Here is a 24,355-nt window from a genome sequence, read left to right as displayed (position 1 = left end):
GGACGACGAATTAACGTTCGAACTCCCTGTACAGTTTGTTCCGAGAAAGGGAAGAAATATTGTACCGCGATGGGTGGCATCCCTGTTTGTCCGAAGTAATCTTCCTCGTCCGCCCTGCTCGCTGGATCCAGCATCTCCTAACCGTTACACAACAACGAGGACGCCGCGTAAACAGCGTACATAGCGACGTATATAGCGAACGCGTCGAAAAGCCTACCTTTGACCTTGGTAACTCGAAAAGGTTTCCCCCAATTGGTAATTGGTTTGCCATTCGCGGCAACAGTTTCCTTTCCCGACGAGTCTTCCAGCCCACAGGCGCTAACGAACGCGTCAAACATCGTCGAAACGCCGGGCAAACACGCAATACCCATAGCCCAGGGGTCCACGGGAGCCTAATCCGACGCTGGTTAGGGGAGAGCCGGCGATAGTTCCCGATGGAAGGGACGAGAGAAAAGCTCGAGGGTGAAAAGTAGCGCGAAACGAACGGTGGAGCGAGACGACGCGAACCAGGCCGACTCGGTGGGGATCGAGCATCCACGTCGGAGGGGATGATATCGAAGGGGAGTCACGGGGCGCGCGCGTGTGTGCGTGGTGCCATGCGTGTGGAGTCACGCGCGCGCGCGCGTTCGAGTTGGAAAGACAGAAAGGCCTAGGAGAGCGAAGGCGCACCGAAGTTTCCGTCGTCTCTCGAAGAGGGACTCTCGGTACGTTCGCTGTCCGATCAGCGCGCAGTTGCTGGTGCGCGGCTACGGGGTCGGTGTTACCGTGTCACGCGGCACGACCCCAAAAAGTGTGTATGTGCGTGGCGTGCGTACGGTGCCGTGGCCTGACTGCCCGTCCGCGTTGCGGGACACCCTCGTTCGCGGGACGATTAAACGCGGGAGCCGTGCCCCGGTGATAAGGGGCGACGGGAACGCGTCGGAGAGCGTACTGGGGTAGGAAGCGAGAAGCGGGGGAAAGCCGAAGGGGGACGTAGCCGAAAAAGGGAATTATTCGACTCGTCGCGGAGGCACCACGGTCCGAGAAAAGTGGATTCGTCGAGAGAGAGGGTCTCTCCTTGGAACGTCGCGAACGCCGCCCTGTCCCTCTCCTTCTATTCCGCGACGGCGGCACAACTCCTCCCTCGCACATCCGCGACGGAGACTCCTCTAACGGTGCGGCTCGGCCAGGATTTTCCGACGGGATGCTGCGCTAACAGCGGCTACTACGCGTAGCGGAGGAGCTGACGCGCGCGCGTGTCGAAACACCTCGGGGCCCTGGGCTCGCGCGGGACGAAGCCACTCCGCGCGTGCAAACCTTTCTCTGCGACGCGAGAGAGTGAGTCGACGCGTCGCGACGCGACGAGACGCGATCCCGAAGGTGCGCCACCGTCGGGAGAGAACTGGGCGCCACGAGGAGCACCCACTAGCTGGTCGAAGCTGGATAGAAGCTCGCGGAGAGATTGTCCGGGCATCGAGCGAGCGGAGCGTAGCGCGTCGAGCAACGGGATCGTACGAGAGCGATCATCCGTCGCGGTGTGTCTGCTCGCAACGTATTCGAGTGGGATCGTCGAAGTTAATCGGAGGAAAAGGTCCATTCGAGGGACAGGGGACGTCGGTTTCGCTGGCACGAGTCGTTCCATCGGTGGGACGAGAGCTATCGAATCGGTGAACAGTGGTGAGGAACGAGAGATCAAACGGTCTCGTCGCCGTCTATCGTCCGGAGAGTCGCCGTCACGGAGTAGAGGAGCCGTGCGCGCGCTCGGCGGCGCGCGCTCGCGCGCGTGCTCTCCCGCGCGGATCCTGGTGCGCGTTACCATCTCCGAGGGTAGCGCTATAACCTCACTTTCGCTTCCGTGGAAGGAATTCGCCGTCCTCCGGTGCTGGGAAGCCTCGAGAAAACCTAGAAGAAGAAAGGTGCGAGTCAGTAATCGTACGCTTGGCGAGGATCAAAACTCGTGGTGGATAGAGAGGAGCGTTTAGGGTGCTCGTCCGTTAGTCGAGGAGGAAAATAGCTAGATTTGCAACGGGGTCACCAACGGAAGGTTAGGTGGAACGGTGTCGCGGAAGGTGGGTACTCGCGGCTACCCGTGGGTGGCAAGCTAGGGGGTGTGTCCATGAAGTCGACGAAATGGCAACCAACGAGCGTAACAACGTTGCCGGTGCCCCGTAGACGGTCAACGTCGTACACGTCACGGTTGGCACGGTGGGACGCGTTGCCGTGTCGCCGGCAAGCGTGATCATCGATGACGACCAGGAGGTGCGAAGCAACGGGCGAACAGCAGGGCGTTTAGGATGCAGCATGAACCTCGGTGCCCCGTATCGGGAGCTGGTGAGCTTCGGAAGGGTGACTACGGTGTCCTGGTGCTTTCGCCGGTCGAGAGGTCTCAGGTCTCCGTTGTCCTCGGCACGGACAGTGTCGGCGTCGTCGTCACCGCCGCTGCCGGCGCAGCAGCAACAGCAGCAACAACAACGGCGGCAGCTGTCGTCTTGCTCGCCGTCGTCGGTGTCCTGGTGGTCGTTCTGCTCGAGAGCTGCCGTGCCTGGCGTGGTCGCTGCGCCGCGACGTTGTCGGAAGTGGCGGCCACCTGGCAGGAGAGGGACCACCGCGAGCGGTTCGTCGCGAGGAGGAACGAGAGGGAACGGGATCGAGATCATCGGGATCGTCGACGCCGGGAGAGCGAAACCTCGGGCGTGCGGGACAGCACGGTGCTTGCGGTGCAGGTGGCGCAGCAGAAGGAAGAGGCGAAAGCGTCGAAACCTCGTTGGCGGAGGAGGCAGTGGCACGAGGGTCTCGAGTGCGTCGAGTGCGCGGTCACGGAGTTGTTGTTGCCGCTGCTGTCATTGCCGCGCGGGTTCGCGCTCGGTGTCGGTTCCGTCGCGTTCGGGCTCGCGATTCATCGGGACTACCGTGGAGAAGATCGTCGAGAAGACCGCCTGCTCCAGGGGGACTACTAAGGGCCCCGCCAACGACCCGGGCCGCTCGGACGGCTGTCGCCTGGCTATCGGCACCGGGACATCTACGAGCGGGGCTGACGCTATTTACGAGCCGTCTCGAAAGGAGGATCATCGTCCCGATCGTCCGCGGGAGGCGCCCGACGGACGACCCATCGCGGTACAACCTCGAGTGCCACGAGCCACGAGCCGTCGGGGCAACCGTCTGCCCCTGGCGACTTACCGAACGAATCTCGCGACTCGCGGTACGGAACTGTTCGAGCCCGCGGCGAGTCTCGAGTGCATCATCCAGTGTGCCGAGTGCAGGATCGCAGGGAGAATCGAGAGGAGAAAGATCGTCGCAGAATCGGGGAGGATCGAGAGGCATAAGCGCGGGACGAGAAGCGGCTTCGAGCTTTGGTGGCAGCGATGCGGGACCTCCTGCAACCAGACGACGAGCACGCACGCGATCGCAGCAGGGATCAGTCGCGCCAGTCCGCGAATACGGATCGTCAACGGCCACGGTACCGGCGGAAGAGTTACGCGCAAAGTGCAGCAGACGAGGACGAGGAAGAGGAGGAGGAGGCTGGACCACGTCGCGGGTCTACGACGTGGATCGTCGACCGGGACGACCACCAGGACGAACGGGGGACGCTAGCGTTCCCGAGCTCGTGCCCATGCGGCTCGCGCCGCCCGGATTCACGGGACCACCCACGTCGAACGACCAGAGCAACGGGAACGACGATCGTACGTCCACGAGCTTGCCTTTCGAGCTTTCTACGCGCGATCCCTTGCGTACCCGCGGCCTCGAGAATGATCCCGGCTGGCAGCAGCCGTCGCGAAAGGGATCGCGTCGTCGCTGGTCCTGTAATCGGCTCGAGTCGGTACGGGACGGGCCTGAAATCGGAAACGCCACTGCCTTTAACGTCTCGCACGGTTACGTTACCCGTCGCGCGCTACCAAACCACGACCACGGTGCTCGCGATCGTTCCGCGTCGCGCGGATCGAGGCCGCGGTCCCCCCACGGCAAGAAGGCGAGAACAAGATGGAAACGAGACACGGAACTCGTCGATCGCTCTCGGATTCCTATCGCGAACGCCACAAACGTTACCGCTGTCGCCGCGTTCGCTTACACTGCCTACAACGACGCCGAGAACGCCGACGGGGACACCGACGTCTCGAGGACCACCGCGTCGCCTCCTCACCGCCGCGGCCCTCGCGATAAGGACAACTCTCGAGGGGAGCCGATACGTCGCGATACGGAGTTACGCGGACGTTCCCGTCGAGGCACGCGTGCTGGAACCACGAATCGCGACTACACTGCCCGGTTCCAGGAGCCGATCGCCAACAGGGGACGACGACCCGAGCTGCGAGCGACGAGCGGACCAACGAGGCTGTCCAATTCGCACGGTAGAAAGTACGGGTTGCTCTTCGTCTTGTATCTGCTGGCTTGGCCTCTGGTGTCTTCGACGAATCCCTCCGGACAATTTGCCACGGGGTTCGCTCAGAGTCCATCCCTCGGTCCCCTCGAGACTTTGCCGCGGCGCAACGTCACGCAAATCACGCCTCAGCAGCAGCAGCAGCAGCAGCAGCAGCAGCAGCAGCAGCAACATCACGGCCGCGATTTCGGCGACGACGACGGGCATCGTCGTCGCGCTCGCCACGAGGAAAAACAGCAGCAAGATCAACGGGAGACGGAGCTGGAAGAATCGTTGTCGTATCAAGATCAGCAGGCGTTCATCGACACCGAGACGACGCATCCTTACAACGAATACAGCTGGGAGGTGAACCAAGTGAATCCTTGGTTATCGGCCTGCGACCTGGCGGGACCAGCGCCGGCCGATCTTCAGGGTAGCTGCGGTCCACCCGAGGTGCCCAAGAATTGCCCGTCACCCTGCGCGGTCACCGCTGGGGGAAAGGGCACGGACATGTTTCAGCAGGTGATCGAGAAGGTCGAGGTCACCGAGGGGAGGCCCTGGTCGGTTGACGAGAACGGGAAACGTTTCAACGTTGGAACGAAGACGGGACACGCTCGTGGGATGCCCGAGGGCGTACGGACGGCTCCGGAACAGTGCCTTTTTTATCTCGAGGAGTCGCATAAGAGGGACATCTGTCGGGATGATTTTGGCCGGAGCAGTACGCGAAGTTTTTTAACCCCGAGGGAGAATCGATATTGGTTCATGAGCGGGTTGCGTCTGCGGCACTGCTGCGAGCACGCGGTGGTCAACGCCCTGGCACCCGGCAAGGGCGGTCCGCTCGAGAACGTGCTAAATGGTGGCCAGAAGTGCGCCGATGCCCTGGACAAGCTGTTGCTCGTCGATGCGTTAGCCGCGAGATTACATTGTGAGTTCGAGGAAGTGCTGGCGCGTTACGACTGCGCTCAGCCCTATTCGGTCATCTTCAACTGCACCCATTGCAAGGTAAGCCACCGATCATGTTGTTATTCTTGCGTGCCGAGCAAAAGGGTGACGCGGGAGTTCCGTGGGAAATATTTACAGATGTAGCACCGCCTGCAAAGATGGGGTTCGCGCGGCTCTGTTTACCTTGCGTTAATTGAAATCGGCTGGGGGCCTTTGCAACTCTGTATTCGTACTTAACTTCGGCCGTGGGAGGTATTCTATCTATTTTAGTTGCGCCTTTGTACGTGGAGACCATCCGAACCCGGAAATTCGGATTTACACGAAACTTTGCGCGATTGTGGACCTAATGAAGTATGAAATTTGAGACGTAATTAAACTTCCTTTTTCGCGTTGAGAAACTAGCAGATACTGTAATCATTCGTTGCTTCTCCTTCTGGTTATTATTATTCCAAATCCATCTCCGATACCTGAAATCAAACCAAAAGTATGAAATTCACTGTCAGAGGTGAAGTGTTTGTATAAAGTGTCATTAAAATGTTTAGATTCTGAGTACTTTCTATACTGTTTGTTTATAAGGGAATGAATGAGGTGGACGCGTTGAATTTAGCGATAATACGTGTAAAACTGTGAGACATAATATACCTCAATTTTTCTGGTCGAGAAACTAGCAGATACTATAGTCATTCATTGCTTTCCATCCTCCTCTTATACTATTCCAAGCCCATCTCCGATACCTAAAATCAAACCAAAAATTAGTCAGCAAAAACAATCACCGAAATACATAAAAATAATACTGCAAGTCCTGCAATATCATACGAAGTCCAGTAATGCTGCGAGAGACAAAGTTTGTAAGCCGAACGAAAAATTCGCGGACTCGAGTTTATTAAATAATTTTGTCCAGACTTCGGGGGTTATAGAATGCGTCTGTAAATTTTCCGACGGTGCTACCGCGCCACCTTGTATAGTTTAATGAAAAATGTCGGGAAAACGAGATGCGTTTCTGGACCCCCGATAAACCGCGACGAATGATCCACCCTTTATCGAGGTAGAAAAATAGAGAAAAATGAAGGCGCCTTGGCACCAACAGCTCCGTGGGATGTGCTTTCTCGTGAAAAAAGTAAATCGAGAATGTAGGATGGGAGAATCGATTTTGGAGATACCTGACGTGGCAGGGGTGCGACGAGGGCGTCTGACCATTCCTCGTTATTTCTACTTTCAGAAACATCCTGAGCATTCGACGTACACGTAATTGGTATTTTACGATGTAACTCGATTAGATAATCGAGAATGAGATATAGAATGTGCTCGCAGCTAACCAGAACAAATTGAAACGGGTAATTCCATGTGACCAGTAACGTTTACCGACGCAAGTAGAAACAGCGAGCAATGGTCAGACACGTTCGCCAAGTCGCATGGAAGACACAAGAATTTTCGAAATTGATTTTCCTTGAGGCAAATCCCTCTTGTAACGACATTTCCGCTTTTCAAGTGATTCCTATAAATAAATAAATAAAGATACTACTGTAGTTTCCTTGCTCTGTATTGCATCTCGGTTTCCACAGCTCTCTAAAAGCTCTCGGATCGTTTTTCTCCATCACAAGTGGACTTTTTTTTTTTTTTTTATCAAGTTTCGAAGTCATTCGAACGCCAAAAGAGAACGGTGCAGATCTTCGGTCGGTTAACTGCGCTTTAATGGCGAAACGAGGCGAACTCGAGGGAACCTGATACAAGACGTCGATTCGTCGCAATTTCCTCAACCACTTGTCCACCTAGCCGCCCCTTCCGCGCGACATCGACGTTATTATCGAGTTTGAATAGTTTCCGCGACGCGTTTCACCGAGTTGTAACTCCCGTTTATGCGATACGCTTACACCCGGCGTATTAATAAACGAGCGCGTCTCCGGATCGACCAAAACTTCCCTTACGTGGTTCTGCTCGGAAACTATGTTTCCCTACGATTTCGTACCGTAACCAAAGCAGTGCGAAAACGACATGAAAATAAATAAATAAAGCTGGCGTGGCCCTCGAAGGTCCAACGGTAATCGGATTATTAAAAAGAAAAAACTTGTTGGAAATGGAAAGAGTACGAGCTTCGCTATTTCGAAGTAATTTTGTTAAAAATCCCACCGAAGCGATTTCACGCCGTGCTCGAGCGGTTTTCATGAGTGGTCCAGACCCCCTTCTCTCGAGGGCGACGGTCGTGTTCGATGGAAGCGGCGATTCCTTCGGAATTAACTGTGTAAACGAGGTATTGTTTCGCGGGGGATGCACTCGGTTCAGCGAGAAAAATTCCCGCAAAACTCGAACGAAGGGGAACGCGGGTGGGAAACGATCTGGTAGCCACGCTCGAATCGGAATCAACCCCTTTGTTTCGAGATCTTGTCGCATTGCACTTGGCAAGCGTGGCGACTTAGCGCCCGCGTGCAGGATGCGCCCCACCCAGTGAACGACCTCTTCTGCAATCAGGGCTAATAAGCGTTTCGGCTAGAAAGCCCCTGCAATTAGGAACGGATTCAATTTGTTCCTCGCGCTCCCCTTTTTACCCCTGAACACCCTCGCGTTCCCCTCGGGGGATCGTTTTTTAAAGAGACTTGGCAGAGCATTGCGCTTTTTTGCGAGGGAAGACCGACTCCTCGACGCTCCAAATAAATCGTAATTATTTGTGTAAAATTACAACGAAGCCGTCGCGTGAATCGCCACGGGAGCCTTAATTCTTCGAATAACCAACAATGGATCGTTTTTTAAAGAGACTTGGTAGAGCGCTGCGCTTTTATCGGGAGGGAAGACCGACTCCTCGACGCTCCAAGTAAATCGTGTAATTATTTATATAAAATTACAACGAAGCCATCGCGTGAATTACATGGAGCCTTGATTCTCCGAATGACCAACAACGGATCGCGTGGTCCCCTCGTTAGGCTAGGGTTAAGGGTGAACCGCCTCGATTCTCACTCTTCATTAAATCTGATCGGGCCTTTGACAGCCAATCAAAGGGGTGAAAGGTTGCTTTTTGCTCTTTCAAATTTCAATCACTGCCCGGGCTTGCAACAACGTCGGAACCTGAAATCCGATACTTTCGCACGGCGAGCAAAATTTTCGGCATGGCGTTCTATTTATAGATAAACAAGGGTGTTACAAAGGTCATCGTTTTTTTAGCTTACTTTCACTCTCGAAAAGAATTTAATGTTTTCCTTTTTTAAATTATGCTTTGGCGTAGCTGGATGTTTCGAAGGTCATTGATTTTGAATTTACTTTTACTTTTGGAAAGAATTGCAAAGACTTTCGATTTTAAGATTCCTTGTTTAATTACATTTTGCGTAGCTAGATGCTTCGAAGACCGTTATTTTTCAATTTACTTTTACCTACGGAAAGAATTGTAGAGACTTTCGATTCTTGAGGTCCTTTTGTTTAATTATGTTTCACGTAGACGTCAACCATTAACGAGCATGGTTATATAGAGCATGGTTATAAGACCGTCTATCTTTCTCAGAAATCCTATTATAAGCCGATTCTGCGCGTCGCCATCTTAAAACATGAGAAAATTATGATGTAGACTATAGACGCCGGAGGATTGGGATCGCTGTGGCGTATTAGCCGCTGCCGATATATACCGGGTGGCGGTCGTGTCTATCGGTTATCGAACCGAACGGATAGTCGAAAGCTAGTCTCGTTACTTGCTAATTTAACGGCAACTTTCATTGACCTAGTGAAACATCGACGGAGGAATTGCTCGCCTTTGGGCAAATTATTTAACAGAATTTACTTCGAACTCAGTCGTGTTATAATCTATTAAACTGATTTTCAATTTCCAGTCAGTCCCATAAATATTCGTACCCCTGCATGTCCATCGAAGAAATTTGTTTGAAGAAGCATGTGCGTATAAATATGTTGATGTTCATATATATAAGGTTATCCATATACGTATTTATAATGAAGAATGCATTTGGTAACAACAAAACTACTATTTCATTTAGTCAAACTTCCTCAACAGAAATAGAGGGTACTAATATGTCGATGTTCATATATAAGGTTATTCATATACGTATTTATGATGAAAAATGCATTTGGTAACAACAAAACTACTATTTCATTTAGTCAAACTTCCTCAACAGAAATAGAGGGTACTAATATGTCGATGTTCATATATAAGGTTATTCATATACGTATTTATGATGAAAAATGGATTTGGTAACAACAAAACTATTATTTACTTTAGTCAAACTTGCTCGACAGACTCAGAGGGTACGAATATTTATGCGTAGACTGGGGATCTTTATGCAAAATAAAAATTCGGCAAACGTACCTACAAAAATTGAACCTAAACAGGAATAATTTATTTCGCTCTGCAAATATTATAATATGAACTTTTCTCTCAATATTGTTTATATTCTTGCACGCTCGAATTCCCTATAAATTCATAAAAATCCGCGATATATTTATGCAATTGGCCGTAAGTAATAATAATAAACCACCAATTTAAATTTCTATTCTGCTTCTCGACCGTGGAATGTTTTCAGAATTGAAAAGTAATTGGTATTTCACGGAACAGGTTAAGAGTCCAGCTAGGTGATAGAATTTTCCAGCCTTTTTTTTTTTTGACGCAAGCATATCCCGGCATACTTAATTCGGCGGAAGATGGCCGTCGGAGAAATCCCGTATCCGATGGCTGATCGTTTCGGATCACTGTACCGTCGAGGCTTCGAGTGTTAAGGGTTTTCGAGAGGATCGCGCGGACAGAAATTTGGGGAAGAAGAGCCGCGAGACCGATGCCAACTCGGCCGAGGTATCGATTTAAACGATTAGCAGAGCCATCCGTTTGCCTCGTTTCCGGCTCGAGAGATAATGCCGAATTCAGATTCTGCGTTTTATCCCCGCATACCGCGCGATCCTCGATGCGGGATTTCCATCCGCTCGCACTGGATCACGCTGCGCTTCTTCGAGGTATGGGTCATGGAACAACGCGCGGGGTGTATTTAAATACGAGTTTGAATTTAAAATAGAGTAAATATTTAACACGTTCACGCCGGCGTGTACCACCGGTGGCTCACGATCGCGTGTCTATCAGATGGCGTGTAGTACAGCGCCGTCCCATGACGAGAAACACGAATAGCAGGGCCGTCGTGAACGTGTCGAGTTCATTTTTGGAATTGCAGCGTACATATAGTCGGTGACATAAGTATTCGTATCCTCTATGTTTCATTACCGGATGTATATAGAAGTGGAAAGAGTTTATTCATATAGATAGATATTTATAATGGAACATCGAACCGATCATTTCATTTTAATAATAATACTTACGAGACTGACTGTATATCATGGAAGTTGTAATTTATCTAAGAAAATTATTTAAATAAAGAAGATTCTATATGTATATACATGTATATAAAAACATATAAAATGTCCTCTATTTAACGTCGACGATAAAATAGAAAGTGATACACCTAGTAATTTCGAATGTCGTGCTTTAAGGAGAAAAGGAAATCTGGGGACGACGTATCCTGTCAGACGTCGTACTCTACTTGATCTCCTTCTGCTGTCCGTAAAAATCATACACGATGTTTCCTGCATCGACGTCGATATCTTAAAGAGTACCTATCATCTCGCTAACGCACGGATGTCACGATTCCATGAATAAAATGGAATTTATTCTTCCTCTATCCGCGGAACACCGTAACAGGAATGTGCGTTAAATGGAGGGTGAAATTGCCTCGGAACGGAGCGTACTTTTTAACGAAATCTGTTTAGTCTTTAAAAAGAAAAAAAAAAGAGAAAACTGGTTCCCCGTGTCGATCTCAAAGGACGTTGACTCGATTTCGTTCGTCGCGGTCGCGGATTTCCTGAATAATTAATACAGTGTTTGGACTCTCGCCGCCTTCCAGCAATCTACGAAACTTTGCGCCCCTCCCCTCCCCTCCCCTCTCCTCCCCCCCAATTGATTTAAAGCCGCGGCATTGAATTAACGCTCGCTTTTTCCTCGAAACTTTCCCGTACCCTGTCGTTTGTTTTCGTTTTGTAACTTCTGTGCTTTGAAAGCGTCCATTACATCCTTTAAAATTTTGATAATGTGTGTTTGAGGTTAGAATTAAAATTAGGAAGTTGTTAGCTGTTTTTTTTAGAGGTTAGAAGTCCGAGTGTCGAAAGTTTCTCGAGGATGTCTTTTTTTACAGAGACGAATTGTACGTTTCCAAATACAATAGCTGATATTTCGAAGAAGTATACTTTCAAACATCCCTAAAATATTCTCAAAGTTACGAAACCACAAAACAACAATAAATTCTTCCCAACAAAAAAAAATGTACAAACGACGCTTAATATTTGACCTCTTAATGCGGTTTTATCCTTTCAGGGGAGTTCGTAGTAATACGCCTGGAAATTTCTTCCCCGTTCGTTCTTTTTCTCGAAGAATAGATTAAATGCGATATCGAATTTTCCCGTGTGCCGTCTGTTTGCACCGGAAGCCGCCCAGGCGGCGTCCCTCTGTCTCGCTCTTTCTCGCCGACTTCCGCTTACATTTCGCGGCGGCAAGAATACGGTCGTTGATTGTTGAGATTACAAGTTTGCCGGGCAATCCATTTACCCCCCGTTCAAAGTGGGAAGAAGTTGCTGGTTCGTTTAACGAAGTCCCTCTCCTTCTGTCTGTCTTTCTTTCGGATTCGTTCCGCTTCGTCCCATCGACGGGTAACGGAGACTAGGTCAGCCCCTGGCGAAGGAGAAGGTTAACGAGGGACTTTCAGCGAAATTCGATGGAAATTTCGAGTTCTCGGAGGGCGCAGCCTGGCCTGGAAACCGAGGATTTAGGCTCCCCGGACCTGGCGATCTCGAATTTTCCGCGAAAAAGAGATCGATACGAGCCTGGGGTCTCTATTTCTCTTCTTGACAATTAAACGAGACGAGTCGAAGTGTTTCGGGACTTGCAGGGAATTTTCTATCGAAGAAAACGAGCGTGTTGCCACAGTGGCGAAGATTGCAAGAAAGAAATCGAAATTCTCTCAGAGTTCCAGACTAAACAATTCGTCGAATCTCTTCACGGCAGAGGGACGAAGATTTATGCGAAATCGAGGCGCCGACCGATCGGATTACCACGACGCGAGTGCGTCGCAATCTCGTCGACGTCTCGAGAAATAATGCTTGCGAACCGACACTTAACGTTGCGTCGTAAGAGGAGCTGTCTACGCCACCTACGCAGCTCCTCTTACGAGTTTAAAAATCGAAGTTAAAAATCAACCGACCCGGACAAAGTTCGCGGTGTAAGCAGAAGAGATTCTTCGTGAAGCAGAAGTGTTCGGTGGAAGCCTTCGTTTTCGAGGAAATCGATTCTGAAAACGGCTTTGGGCCACGCGTTGGATTCGATATCGGCTTGGGCATGCGTCTGACCATTACTCGTTACTTCTACTTGCGTTCGTGCTTGCGGACGATGGTATGGCGCTGTAGCTGGGATCTAATTATGCTAACTAGTTAGAAGATGGACAGAAAACGGATAATGTTTAGAGACATTGTTACAACGATACAGGGGATAATTATGGGTCTATATGGGGGTGGTAAGATAGAGATCAACTGTATCAGGTTCCATTGACACCACTTTGGTTGTAAAATTCATACTCGTGGAAAAATATAATGGCTCGTTTCTGTACGATCAAAACTTATTTGTGTTGAGTTTAACCCTTAACCCTGATTTTCCAAATTAAATTTTGAAAAATATCAATGTATTTATTATTTGAACAATTCTGACAGCTGACGTTCATTTCTTTTAATTTTTGTTCCTAAGAACATTATCCAATGGTAACATACATACGGGCAAATATTAAGAACGAACCAATTGCAAGTGTACAATTCGATTTAAAAGTCCGGTATCAAATTTGGAACTCAGGGCATTTAAGGGTTAAACTTGGATTTGTATTTGTTCTTCTGACTCGTCTTCAGAATTAATTAATTTAATTCTAGAAGTCCCATATATGAGTGAAAGCGTGTTAAAAAGTAACTCGAATATGGTATTAGTAGAGTCGAGTGCCGTCCAGGTATATGCAGACATCGGTGTAAGTAGAAAGAGCCAGTGATAGTCAGACACGCAAAATCGTATCCCTTGGGTTCCGTAAAAGAATGTCTAAAGTTATTCCTTCCAAATCGAAGCTTCTCGCCAGAGCTTATTATACCACAACAACTCGAATAATATCCACATCCAAGGAGATGCAAACATCAGCGTAAGTAGAAAGAGTCAGTGATAGTCAGACACGCAAAGTCGTAAGGCAATCGCTCGCGTGCCTTAAAGAATTTCCAACGTCTACTTCTCCCAAATCAAAGCTTCTCGCCAAAGCCTGTTATACAACATTTTCCACCCTCTCTTCCACGAAGAATCACGCACCCTTTCCCTTCGCACCTGAAATGATCAAAGCAACGAAGAAGTCGCCTCATCACCCCAACCCAGATCGTTTCGCAGCAAGTAATTGCTTTCATTCTTCCTTCAATTGATAATAACGTCGCGAGATACGGCCGGCTAATTATGATTCGTGTTCCTTGGACCGTTTACGATAGTGTTTCCAAGAGTAAAACTTCGCTCGTCAAGATCGTCGTTCGGTTCATCGTTAACGACGCTCTCGTCGCCTTTCGTTAACTTTATCTTCATCGCGGAATCTTTTGCAACATCCCCTGATACCGTTCCGCTGGCGCGACGATCGCTGGTCGATTAGCAATAACGATCGTTTAACCTAATCGTCGCAACAATCGTTGCCGAGAAAAATGCTCCTACCGTTTGCGGCAGTTTTCGACGCTCTGGAAACCCACGCGCCAATAATCGTTGTCGTCTCAGCTGTATTCGAAGCCAGACGATGGCTGGCAATCGTTTACGAGCGGTTATCGCCGAGGCTGATAGCGCTTTTATCGATACTCCGTTGTTACAGAATTAATACACACCTGATACGCTTTCAAAGGTTCGCTCGCTAGGTTGCGGGTTTCAGAATTGTTTCTTCGTTATTAACCCTTTGACCGAGAAGGGCGTATACGTAGGCTCTCGTGAAATTGGCTCAGTGAAATGTTTATGTTTGTTGAATCAATTTTTAAAAAGTATCAACTTTTAGGGGATGATGAGATGAAACTTTTTTATCTTCGCAGTTTATTTGTAGGACGCTTAGTTTAGAAAATAAAAATTGAAGAGTTCGTTGGAAAAATTGAATTTCAGGAAAAAGGTCTTCCAAGTTTTCAATTTTTTATCTCTGAAACTAAACGTCGAATAAACTATAAATATAAAAAAGGTTCCTTCTTATTGTTCCCTATAAGATGATATTTTTTTTTCAATTCACACCTCTTCGCCTTCTATAATTTTCAGCAAAAATCTTCCCACGATCAAAGAGTTAATGTATCTCTTCATTTTCCTATCGTTTTTTTTTTAAATTTCTCTTTGTAGAGGCACTTGTTGGCAAAAAAAAAAAAGGAAATTTAGTCCAAACAAGGTCTTTCCACTCGAAAAGAACACCATTCACATTCTCCTCCTCGAAAATTTGTTTTCCATCTTCGAAACCTAATAACGCCCTTCAACAAATCTACTCCGTACTCAATTCACGTGGTCGTACATCGCCAGGAATTGCACGTACGCGAGAGTCTCGTTTAGAAGCAGCCTTTCCGCGATCGCGTGGCTCGCAGAGTCGTTCCCCTCCCTGATCCATGGGGGTGGGGGGTGGTGTAAAAGGTTATCGCCACGCGTCGCGTGAGTTCGAAAAATTACGTCCCCTCGTTAGATTCGCAGCGACGCGGTTGACGTGGTCGCGTGAAAATAGGCGTAGCCTGAAATCGTCGTTTACGGTCCATAAATTGCAATTATTCGCGCGTTGTAACTCCCCCCCTCCCCTCCGCGACCCCCCGACCGTCGAGATCGCACAGGCGTGCCCGGTGCGAGGGTGTTAAACGTTCGTCGCGCGTTTAAACGCGACCCCCCGACCCTCTTCCGGCGAGAATACCTGCCGAGCGTTCCTCGTTACGCATTCTTGAAAACGTTCCGTGCCCACGCCACGCTCGTTTAGCCACCGCTAATTTCGGGAGGGGGTTGTCGAGGGGTGGAAAAGGGTGACACGAGTTCTCGACACTGATTCGCTAACACGCTCGGTTAATACAAAATCAAAGGAGGTCGGATCAAAGTGCCGCAGGTTCATTAATCTGCGTGGCTAATCAGGGTCGGGCGCGGGCACGATTGTGTGCAGGGGGGTGTTGCTCTGATTGCTTCGCACGGTTGCACGGATAACGCATCGAGGATACATCCGGGTATGCGTCGAGCTCGGCACGATCGTCTTAAGCCCGTTAACGGTATCAACGCTTAATCGTTCCGTTGAAATGGATGCTTGTGATATCGTGCCATCGTCTTTACAGGTGCCGAGGTGGGTAAAAGGAATGAAGGTTACAGGGTGCGTGGCAAGGTGAAGGGGGGATGTGATTCTTTGCGAATATGTGAGACGAAAGTGTAGGGTGAATATTTTTGACAGGAGGCCTTGGGTTTGGAGAAATCGATTTTGTAAAGTGTTGAGGTAAACGTTGGGTCTAATAGGACTTGTCTGACCATTAGTTGATATTTCTACTTGCGTTCGTGACTGGGGATACTGGTGGCACCCTGGTGTCGACTCTAATTGGACGTAATTATGGTAGGAGGCCTCGTGTTTAAATATAAATCGATTTTGAAAACTGTTAAAGTATATGTTGGGTTTAGTAGAACATGTCTGACCATTACTTGCCATTTCTACTTGCGTTCGTGACTGGAGGGTAATTATGCTAAATACTTAGAGTAACTATTTTTGTTTCACCCATTAATTAATGTCTCGTATAATCTAGCATTCTATAAAAGCATAAGATTGTTCTTCCAAGTAAGTGACTCTCTCTACTTTCTACTGACTCTTTCAACCGCACACCGAATCGGGGAATCTCCACTCTCGTATCCAGGTTAAAAATACAATTTCGAGTGCCGTGCTCGTGCTACATATTTTTTGCTTTCGACCCAGATTCATTTCACGCCATTCCCGGCCCGACAAAATATTAGCGATCCCCCCCCCCCCCGGGGAAGGGCCACAAAAGGGTCGGCGAATTTTGGTCGACCGCGTAATGGATCGAATTCCGTCGTCGCTGCAGGCTCGCGTGTATTTCAGCCGTGGGGACACGGATTCACCAGCGATCCCGTCTGCCGTGAAACCGCACGTCAGGTCACGATTCCGAATCTTCGGGGACTGTTAATGGTCCAAGGCACAAAACGATTTACCGCGAAATTGCCCCGCGCCCCCGACGTTCAGATGCGTCGGGAAAACGAGCGCTCGTCGCTTTTCCAAACGGGGCCGGGCTGCTCGCGAATCGCTCGTGACACCCATCGTGGCATTTTAAACGCTTACAGTCAGTCTCGTAAATATTCGTACCTTCTACGTCTGCCGCAGGAACTCGGCTAAATTAAATAATAAGTTTCACGTTTCCAAGTAACTGTTGTCATTATAAGTATTTCTACATGTGTGAAGATTTCTACTGAAGAAATTTGTCTGAATTAAACGATAGATTTGACGTTTCCAACTAAATGGTTTATTATAAATATATATATATATATTCTCTTCTGTCCAGAATTTATATTGATTATCTCGAGTATCTTCGCTCCCAAACGAGAAGAAATAATTAAAGGAAGACCTGAATACAGTAATGTCTCGTTAGACGCACAAATTTGTCCAGGATAAGTGCACAGAAGCCCCCACAACTAGGAGGGTATACCTCTTGAGGGGTATATATATATATAAAGAAAATCAGTCAAAAACTGACTTGTACTTTCTAAGCTTCAAGGTTTTCAGTTCAGATCGTTCGAATACTTTCGTGACTCACTGTATATATATATCGAGATAATCAATATAAATTCTGGACAGAAGAGCATCTAAGGGAGGAATACCTACATCCCCCATTATTCATCTTATGTGTATATATATATATATATGTATATATACAGTGAGTCACGAAAGTATTCGAACGATCTGAACTGAAAACCTTGAAGCTTAGAAAGTACAAGTCAGTTTTTGACTGACTTTCTTTTCGTAAACAACAAAACAATCATTGAATGCGGACAAATTTCTTGAATACCTTTATCAGTATCTCTCAGTCTGATTTTTAACAGTACAATCTTCTGAATCGTATCACGCATAACTAAATACTCGAATAATACACCTAATAATTAAAACCACGATCTTCTATATAATCCTACGCACATTTTGCCAGCTGATCGTCGATGCTAAAATTTCACACGGCGCACTGTAACCGCCATCTTACCAATATCCAACGACCATTCGTCCATGTCCGCAGCCATTTGCCAACACGAGCACCGCCTCGACGCAATTCTGGAGTCCCGTATCGGTATCGAGGGAGGCCATCTCTGCCCCGGTGCCTGTGGTCAACGTCCATCGAGCTTACCTTTAACCCCATTTGACGAAATTCCGAACGATGGCGCGGGAAACGTATCGTCAGGTGTTCCGGGGCGTCGAACACCAACGTCGAGCGATCGTTATCGGTCACGCGTCGTTCGTTGACCGTCGGTTTTATCGCCAGGGGACTTTTTTTCCGTTTCCTGGGAGCGTCCCGTGCGCGATCGAATGGAAGTTTACGGCCTCGGGTTTTATCGCGAGGGAAAGGGTTGAAGCGTTATCGTTCCAAGGGGTGCGTTCGCGTCGTTGATTCCCTTCCAGGATCGAAATCGCTCGGAATCCATCGCTGGAGACTTTACGAATCCGATTAGCACCCGTGATCTATATCTCGTTTATTTAATGTACGTCCGGCTTTAATCTTTGGCGATCCGAGGAGTACATGTCTCGTTGGACGCAACCTCGGGACTGACCTTGTGCGACTAACGTGGACATCGTATATATTCTTTGGTATGCGATGCTCATCTTCGCCGACGAGTTTCGAACGTAGAGAAGGTCAGCGAACGAAGAAAAGGACGAAGCAAAAGCAACAACGGTATGTCTGTGAAACAATTTAATGCAAGGATTGAACTTTTTTATTATTAACTTTTTTTTGTTGTAAACCTTTTACCATTATATTCCTGACATTTTTCTGATTAAAATGAGACCAAACACGATACGATTCGGATGATATTTACTTGTAACAACTTATTATGTATTATACAGGGTGTCCGAAAAATGTTGGAGGGGTGGGAAATCTTGAGAAGGGGTGGTTCGGAGGGGTGATTTGAAACATTCTCGCTAAGGAAAAAGTTATTTCAAATCACCCTCCGAATCACCCATTTCAAGGACCTCCAACATTTTTGGGACATCCTGTATAATATATAACAAGTTGTTACAAGGAAATATCATCCGAATCGTACCGTGTTTGGTCTCATTTTAATCAGAAAAATGTCAGGAATATGATGGTAAGAGTTTTACAACAAAAAAAAGTTAATAATTAAAAGCTCGATAAAACCTTCGACGCTCGGCGGCAAACATCAAAGAATATACGAAACACGGCAATCGACTCGTAGACCCCTCAAGAGGTATACCCTCCTAGTTGTGGGGGCTTCTGTGCACTTATCCTGGACAAATTTGTGCGTCTAACGAGACATTACTGTATTCAGGTCTTCTTTTAAGTATTTCTTCTCGTTTGGGAGCGAAGATACTCGAGATAATCAATATAAATTCTGGACAGAAGAGCATCTAAGGGAGGAATACCTACATCCCCCATTATTCATCAAGACAATACAATTCGACGATAATAAATAAATCGAAGAGGTGTTTACACGGACCACCGCATAAGTCACCGTCGATATCCTGGGAGACCTCGAAGAGACAGGTCGCGAGATCTTTTTCTCGAAAGAGGCTCGTTTGTTTCCATCAGGCGCAACAGGAAGATAAAGTTGGCCGATTGGTGTAAAGACCGATTCAAATTAGGGAAGCGGCTTAGCGCGTGCTCGTGTCGACCATCTCGTTATCTCCTTGGCCGCGTCAAATGATCCTCTCGAGGGGTAATTATTTCTCGGCGGAGAAGCATCGCGTCGTAAAAAGTGAGTGCGCCAGAAGTGTGGCCGCGAGAGAGAGAGAGAGAGACAGAGGGGGGGGGGCGAGCACATGATAAACGACGTCGAAAGACGAGAAGCTTGCACACGAGGCGGATCGTGAATCAACTTGGAGAAATGGCGAACCGTAGCCTGCGCGATTACCAACTTGTGTACCCGCCGTGCGTAGCCCCGACGACTCTTCGCCAACGTGGCGTCATTGTCTGACGACGTATCCTATCAATTTCCATTTTCTAACGTTTGCGAAACTGTTGCTGTGACGGATCGTTCCTTGTCATACGTTGGCTTTGTTTAGCGGGGAATCTTTCAGCGAGGAAATTGTTAAATCGTCGGAGAATTTTCGTGACCGTAAATTGAGGGAATCCCCATAAATTGAGGGAAACGCGAAGGCGCATGGAAATGATCGATGAAGGATTCGCTAGTTTCGACCAACAGCATTACATTGTTTCAAGATGTATACCTCCCAGTGCTAGGGCTTCCGTGCACTTATCCTGGACAAATTTGTGCGTGTAACGAGACATTACTGTATTCAGGTCTTCCTTTAATTATTTCTTCTCGTTTGGGTCGAAGGTTTGATCGACACCATAGGATTGATAGGAGTATACGTGTTTTGTGTTTAATTATGGAGAGTGTTTAATTTGAAGATATACTTCCAGCTACCTCCTCATTTCCAGTTCTTGCACTAATTCTGGGACATATCGCGATCAATATTGAGGTTGGTCGAACCTAGTCTCGATGGATTTTCATGGGACACGAGACCACGAATATAAAACAAATATTTGTCGACTCTTAAAGACTTAAAATGAGACTCTTCTTTCGAGCTGTATCAAAAACGCCAAGAGCTACTGACGCTACTGTCGTGTACGTGACCAATGCCGGGGTTCGGTGCAGATGCACCGGATAGAATGACCCGGACACAGTTTCAGTTGCAGTCGTAGTTGCAGTTGCAGCCTGTCGCGGGCAGCTGGTCATCACTTCTCTTTCCCATGGATCGGTGCGAGTAGGTGTACGTGCATCATGCACGTCGGGTGTGTGGGCGCGAGAATGGTACACACCAGAGACGGATATAGAGGGAGATACTCGGCGTAACCTTGTTAATGGCTCGTTGTCCTTTCTCAAAACCGCCGCCCTGAATGACGAACCGTTTGTTTGCCGACGATTAACGTTACGTTGACTTTCGTCGACGTTTTACCGTCCCGACCTCGAGGGTACCCGTGGAACTCCAGGGACGTACGTTGTGGAGCAAGTAACGTTCCGGGGTTAGGTTTATGTTAACGTTGCGTGGATACGTGGAGTTGGAATGATAGTTTATAGGCACGTTTAATATCTTCGATACTAGATCTGATTCGATTTTGAGCAACGTCTGCCTTTAAATAGTCATGGTTATCTTTGTACTTCTTCATTGCTTCTAATATCTTCGCCATTTGCAGAGATATGAAAATATAATTCGAGCAAATCTTGCAAAACTAACTTTTCTAAAAGGAATAGGATTGATTAACCTCATATAGGGCAATGACTAAAGCTATAAGTTAAACACGATATATTATATGTTAATCCTTATATAAATCCAAACGTACCTACAGAAGTGCTCGCTAATATACCCTAAGGGCGCACGAGACTTTAAATAATATTATTAAAAAAAGAAACTCCGGTGGAATAAAATTCTAGAAAATATTTAGAGCAACGTCTCTGTCCTTAAACAACTGTCACCTTTCGTACTTCTTCAATTCTTCTAATATCTTCACCATTTGCAAAGATACGAAAAAACATCCCCAAACGAATCTTAACCACAACGAAATTATGCACAAAAAAGTTAAATAAACTTTCCCTCCATCTCCTCTAATGTCTCTTCGAAACGCGTACAAAGGTGCCCGGCTCGATGAAATTGCGAGCTACGATTCGTTCTATCCGAAACGTTGAAATAACGATATCAGTGGATGGTTTGGAGGATCGCGAGTCCGATGGTTTATTGTTTCGTTGGTCGGCCCGTCGATCGACATCGAAAACAATGGGTCGCGCAACTCGCAGTCCGATCAGACGCTGAAGACGAGGGCGCGCGTCTGCTCGGCCGTCGCTTAGCCGCGTGTGTGCGCGCGGATACACTCGCGAACGTGCACACACCGTCGCTCGTTTCACGCGTACGAACACGTTTACGCGCGTCGAGTGGTTTAATGATTAAACGTCAAGTATAGTCGGGCTACGTCGTGAAACTGGTTGATTATGGCAGCCAGTTTGCTTACGACTTGTTCCCAGCCGCCTCGGATAACGCTTATCGTTAACGACAAATTCGGAGACGATTCGATATCGCGAGGTGAAACGCGCCACCGTGTTAGGTTGGCCGAAAAGTTGGTTCGGTTTCGATTAGTTCGCGGTGATTATTGTTTCTGTGCGGTTAGGATGATGCAGAATGAACGCAGAATTTGTCCATGTCATGAATTTGTCTAAAAGATGGGGAAAGATCGAAGAACGAAATAGAAAATATGCTAGAGAGTACAGTAATGTCTCGTTAGACGTACAAGCTCGGTGAAACTTTTTTGTTGTAAAACTTTTAGTATCATATTCTTGGCATTTTTCTGATTAAAATGAGACCAAACACGATACGATTCGGATGATATTTACTTGTAACAACTTGTTATGTATTATACAGGGTGTCCGAAAAATGTTGTAACACCTTGAAATGGGTGGTTCGGAGGGTGATTTGAAACAACTTTTTCCTTAACGAAAATGTTTCAAATCACCCTCCAAACTACCCATTTGAAGGACCTCCAACATTTTTCGGACACCCTGTACAATACATAATAAGTTGTTACAAGTAAATATGTTGCGAATTACGTCGTGTTTGAGCTCGTTTTAATCAGAAAAATGCCAGGAATATGATACTAAAAGTATCACAAGAAAAATGTTAATAATAACATTTACATATGGTTTTATGTTTAATCAATTATGTAATCGTTATCAACCTTTCGCTATTTAGCGTGCAAACTTGCAATACCTGATCGATAAAAAGCAATCGAAACACAGTATGAGCTGATAAATAATAAACAAGTATTGACATTCGCGGAAGTGGAATTACTTCATAGTCCCCTTAACATTTCTCCTTGTCTAAGAAAAATCGCTGTTTATTTGTGGGTTAAAATCTGAACGAACGCGAATTTTTGTCATCGTTGTCCCAACCCACAGACCGAGCTGTGCTCGGCACTTTACGTCGCACACTGAGTCCCTCGCTGAATTGTAATAGCGCGTGTCCCTGACAACTGGTCCCGTTAATTTCTAGGTAGCATTCGAGTCGACTTATCGAAGCGCTCCAAAGTCTCCATTTTCCGTTCTTTGGGACCGGGGAGCACCGAGGGCCGAGCATTTAACGAAGGAAAACGAAAGAACTCTTCAAGCTGCGCCGTGGAAAAGTTTTCTCGATAACGGTAGACGTAATCATGGCGCGGCGTTATTGTATACTCGCTCTATCTTTCCCAGCCTCTTTCGCAGCGTCAAGTTTCCCCTAAGGGATATCCGACTAAATTATTCACTTTCCTCGCGTCCGCCTTTCTCTTTCAACAGCAAACAGCCCCTCGCAAAACGGATCTACCCGTCGCCCCGACCTCTCTCCCGTCCCGTCCGGTTTCTACTTTTTTAACTCGACGAGCAACGGCTTTGATTTCACACGTGAATCGACGAGTCTCTCCGTCGACGTTTTAATGAAACCAAGCGGCGCCTTTTATTTTCCCCATGGACGAGAACCTTGGGGGATGCGAGCGTTCGTACGAGAGACATCTCGCCTAAAAGAGCAACAATCGGTCGGTTACGATACCAAAGTGTCGATCTTTATGGAAAGCGACCTCCGATTGCTTCCAAAGACTTTCGAAAACAATGAGCGAACGCGCCCACAGAGCCAGCCTCCGATACCTCGTTTACGTTTTCGCGAGAGTCAGCTGGGTGCCAACTCAGGTGAGAGGGATGGGCGATCGATCCCGACAACGCCGCGTTTAATGAGAAACGACTCCGCAGCCGGCATTGTCGCGCAACGTGAACTATCCCTTTCTCGAAATTGCGATCACACACGGGAAATGGGCTGCGACAACCCTTTAGGCGCGCCGAGCACGATGCACTGTTTACTGGTTCTTCGAGAGCAGTCTGGTTTATCGGGAAAGGCGATCAGCCTGGCTCTGTCTCCGGATTTTCGCGAAGGAAACATTGCTCGTCGGAGCGGATGATCTTTCAGTTCGCCGAGTTTAGCGTTCAGGATCGGAATGGGATCGGGACACCCGAGGACAATCGTCGTAGACGAGTGCCGTATCGACAGTCGCGACGATTCCGCTCCTAAGGAACCGAGACGAATTAATTACGAAAAATGTGTCGAGTCGAAACGCGCGAATCCCTGGTGCAAAGAAGAATCGAAAAGCCGTTTCGCCATCTGAGGCCTGGCTTTCGGCGGGCATAAGTAGGACATTTTACGAAGAAGTAGGCCGCAGGACACAAACGCGTGATTGGAGGACTGCTCTACCGAAACTAGGCCACGTGGCGGCCCTGATTTCGAGAGATCGACGTATTCCCAGTTCTGGCATCATCTCGACCGTCCCGATGTCTATCTTCGGTACCGTTCGCGACTCGAGGCGGTATCTCGCACCGTTTTCAACATTCCGTAAGTTTCCGAGGGAGTTTCCACCTAGTTTACAGCGAGACCGTGATATTCGCTCGTGGCTGCGCGACGAAGTCGCGACAACGAACGGGAACAACGACGAGTGCGCCCAGGACGCTGCGGAGGAAACTAACTACCTCGCTTTGTTCCTGTTTCGACTTTCGCGCGACTTCGGCGCTCCGGCGTCAATTTAGGAATTAACACGCCGAGTTGCTCTTTGCTGTCGAGTAAGGGGTGTCGTCGTCTCGAATGGGTAGTAGATTATGCGTTGAAGTCTTGCTTAGAAATGTCTCATCGTTTAATCCTGTAGTTAGGACTATTGTATTGTAGGACTTGCTTGTTTACTGACCGAGCTAGTCCTTTGAAAACTATTGCGACTTTTAAGTTCGCTTTTGATGAAGTTCGTTTTTAATTGTTGGATAACAGCACAAGATGGCATTATTGGCGGGAC

At 47.9% G+C, this 24,355-nt stretch overlaps 2 protein-coding genes across 3 annotated transcripts in view; one reads left to right on the top strand and one right to left on the bottom strand.

Moving 5' to 3' along the window:
- Nucleotides 1–3,589: 3,589 nt before the first annotated feature.
- Nucleotides 3,590–24,355, top strand: part of LOC128877203 (uncharacterized) — a 99,393-nt gene continuing 78,627 nt past the window's right edge. The window contains exon 1 of the mRNA XM_054124318.1: nucleotides 3,590–5,332. Within this exon, the coding sequence (XP_053980293.1) occupies nucleotides 3,590–5,332 (1,743 nt within the window). The remainder of the gene's footprint in view (nucleotides 5,333–24,355) is intronic.
- The window catches only part of LOC128877207 (uncharacterized), a 33,687-nt gene continuing 14,747 nt past the window's right edge, over nucleotides 5,416–24,355 (bottom strand). For both annotated transcript variants that reach the window (XR_008457210.1, XR_008457209.1), the window contains 2 exons: nucleotides 5,915–6,006; nucleotides 5,416–5,739 (listed from right to left, as the gene is read on the bottom strand). The gene's annotated coding sequence lies outside the window, so the exon portion shown is untranslated. The remainder of the gene's footprint in view (nucleotides 5,740–5,914; nucleotides 6,007–24,355) is intronic.

The sequence above is a fragment of the Hylaeus volcanicus genome, chromosome 5, assembly GCF_026283585.1.
Source record: "Hylaeus volcanicus isolate JK05 chromosome 5, UHH_iyHylVolc1.0_haploid, whole genome shotgun sequence".
In the NCBI taxonomy this organism is placed as follows: Eukaryota; Metazoa; Arthropoda; class Insecta; order Hymenoptera; family Colletidae; genus Hylaeus; species Hylaeus volcanicus.
The sequence above is the reverse complement of the archived record's forward strand: the minus strand, read 5'-3'. Positions and strand labels throughout refer to the sequence as shown.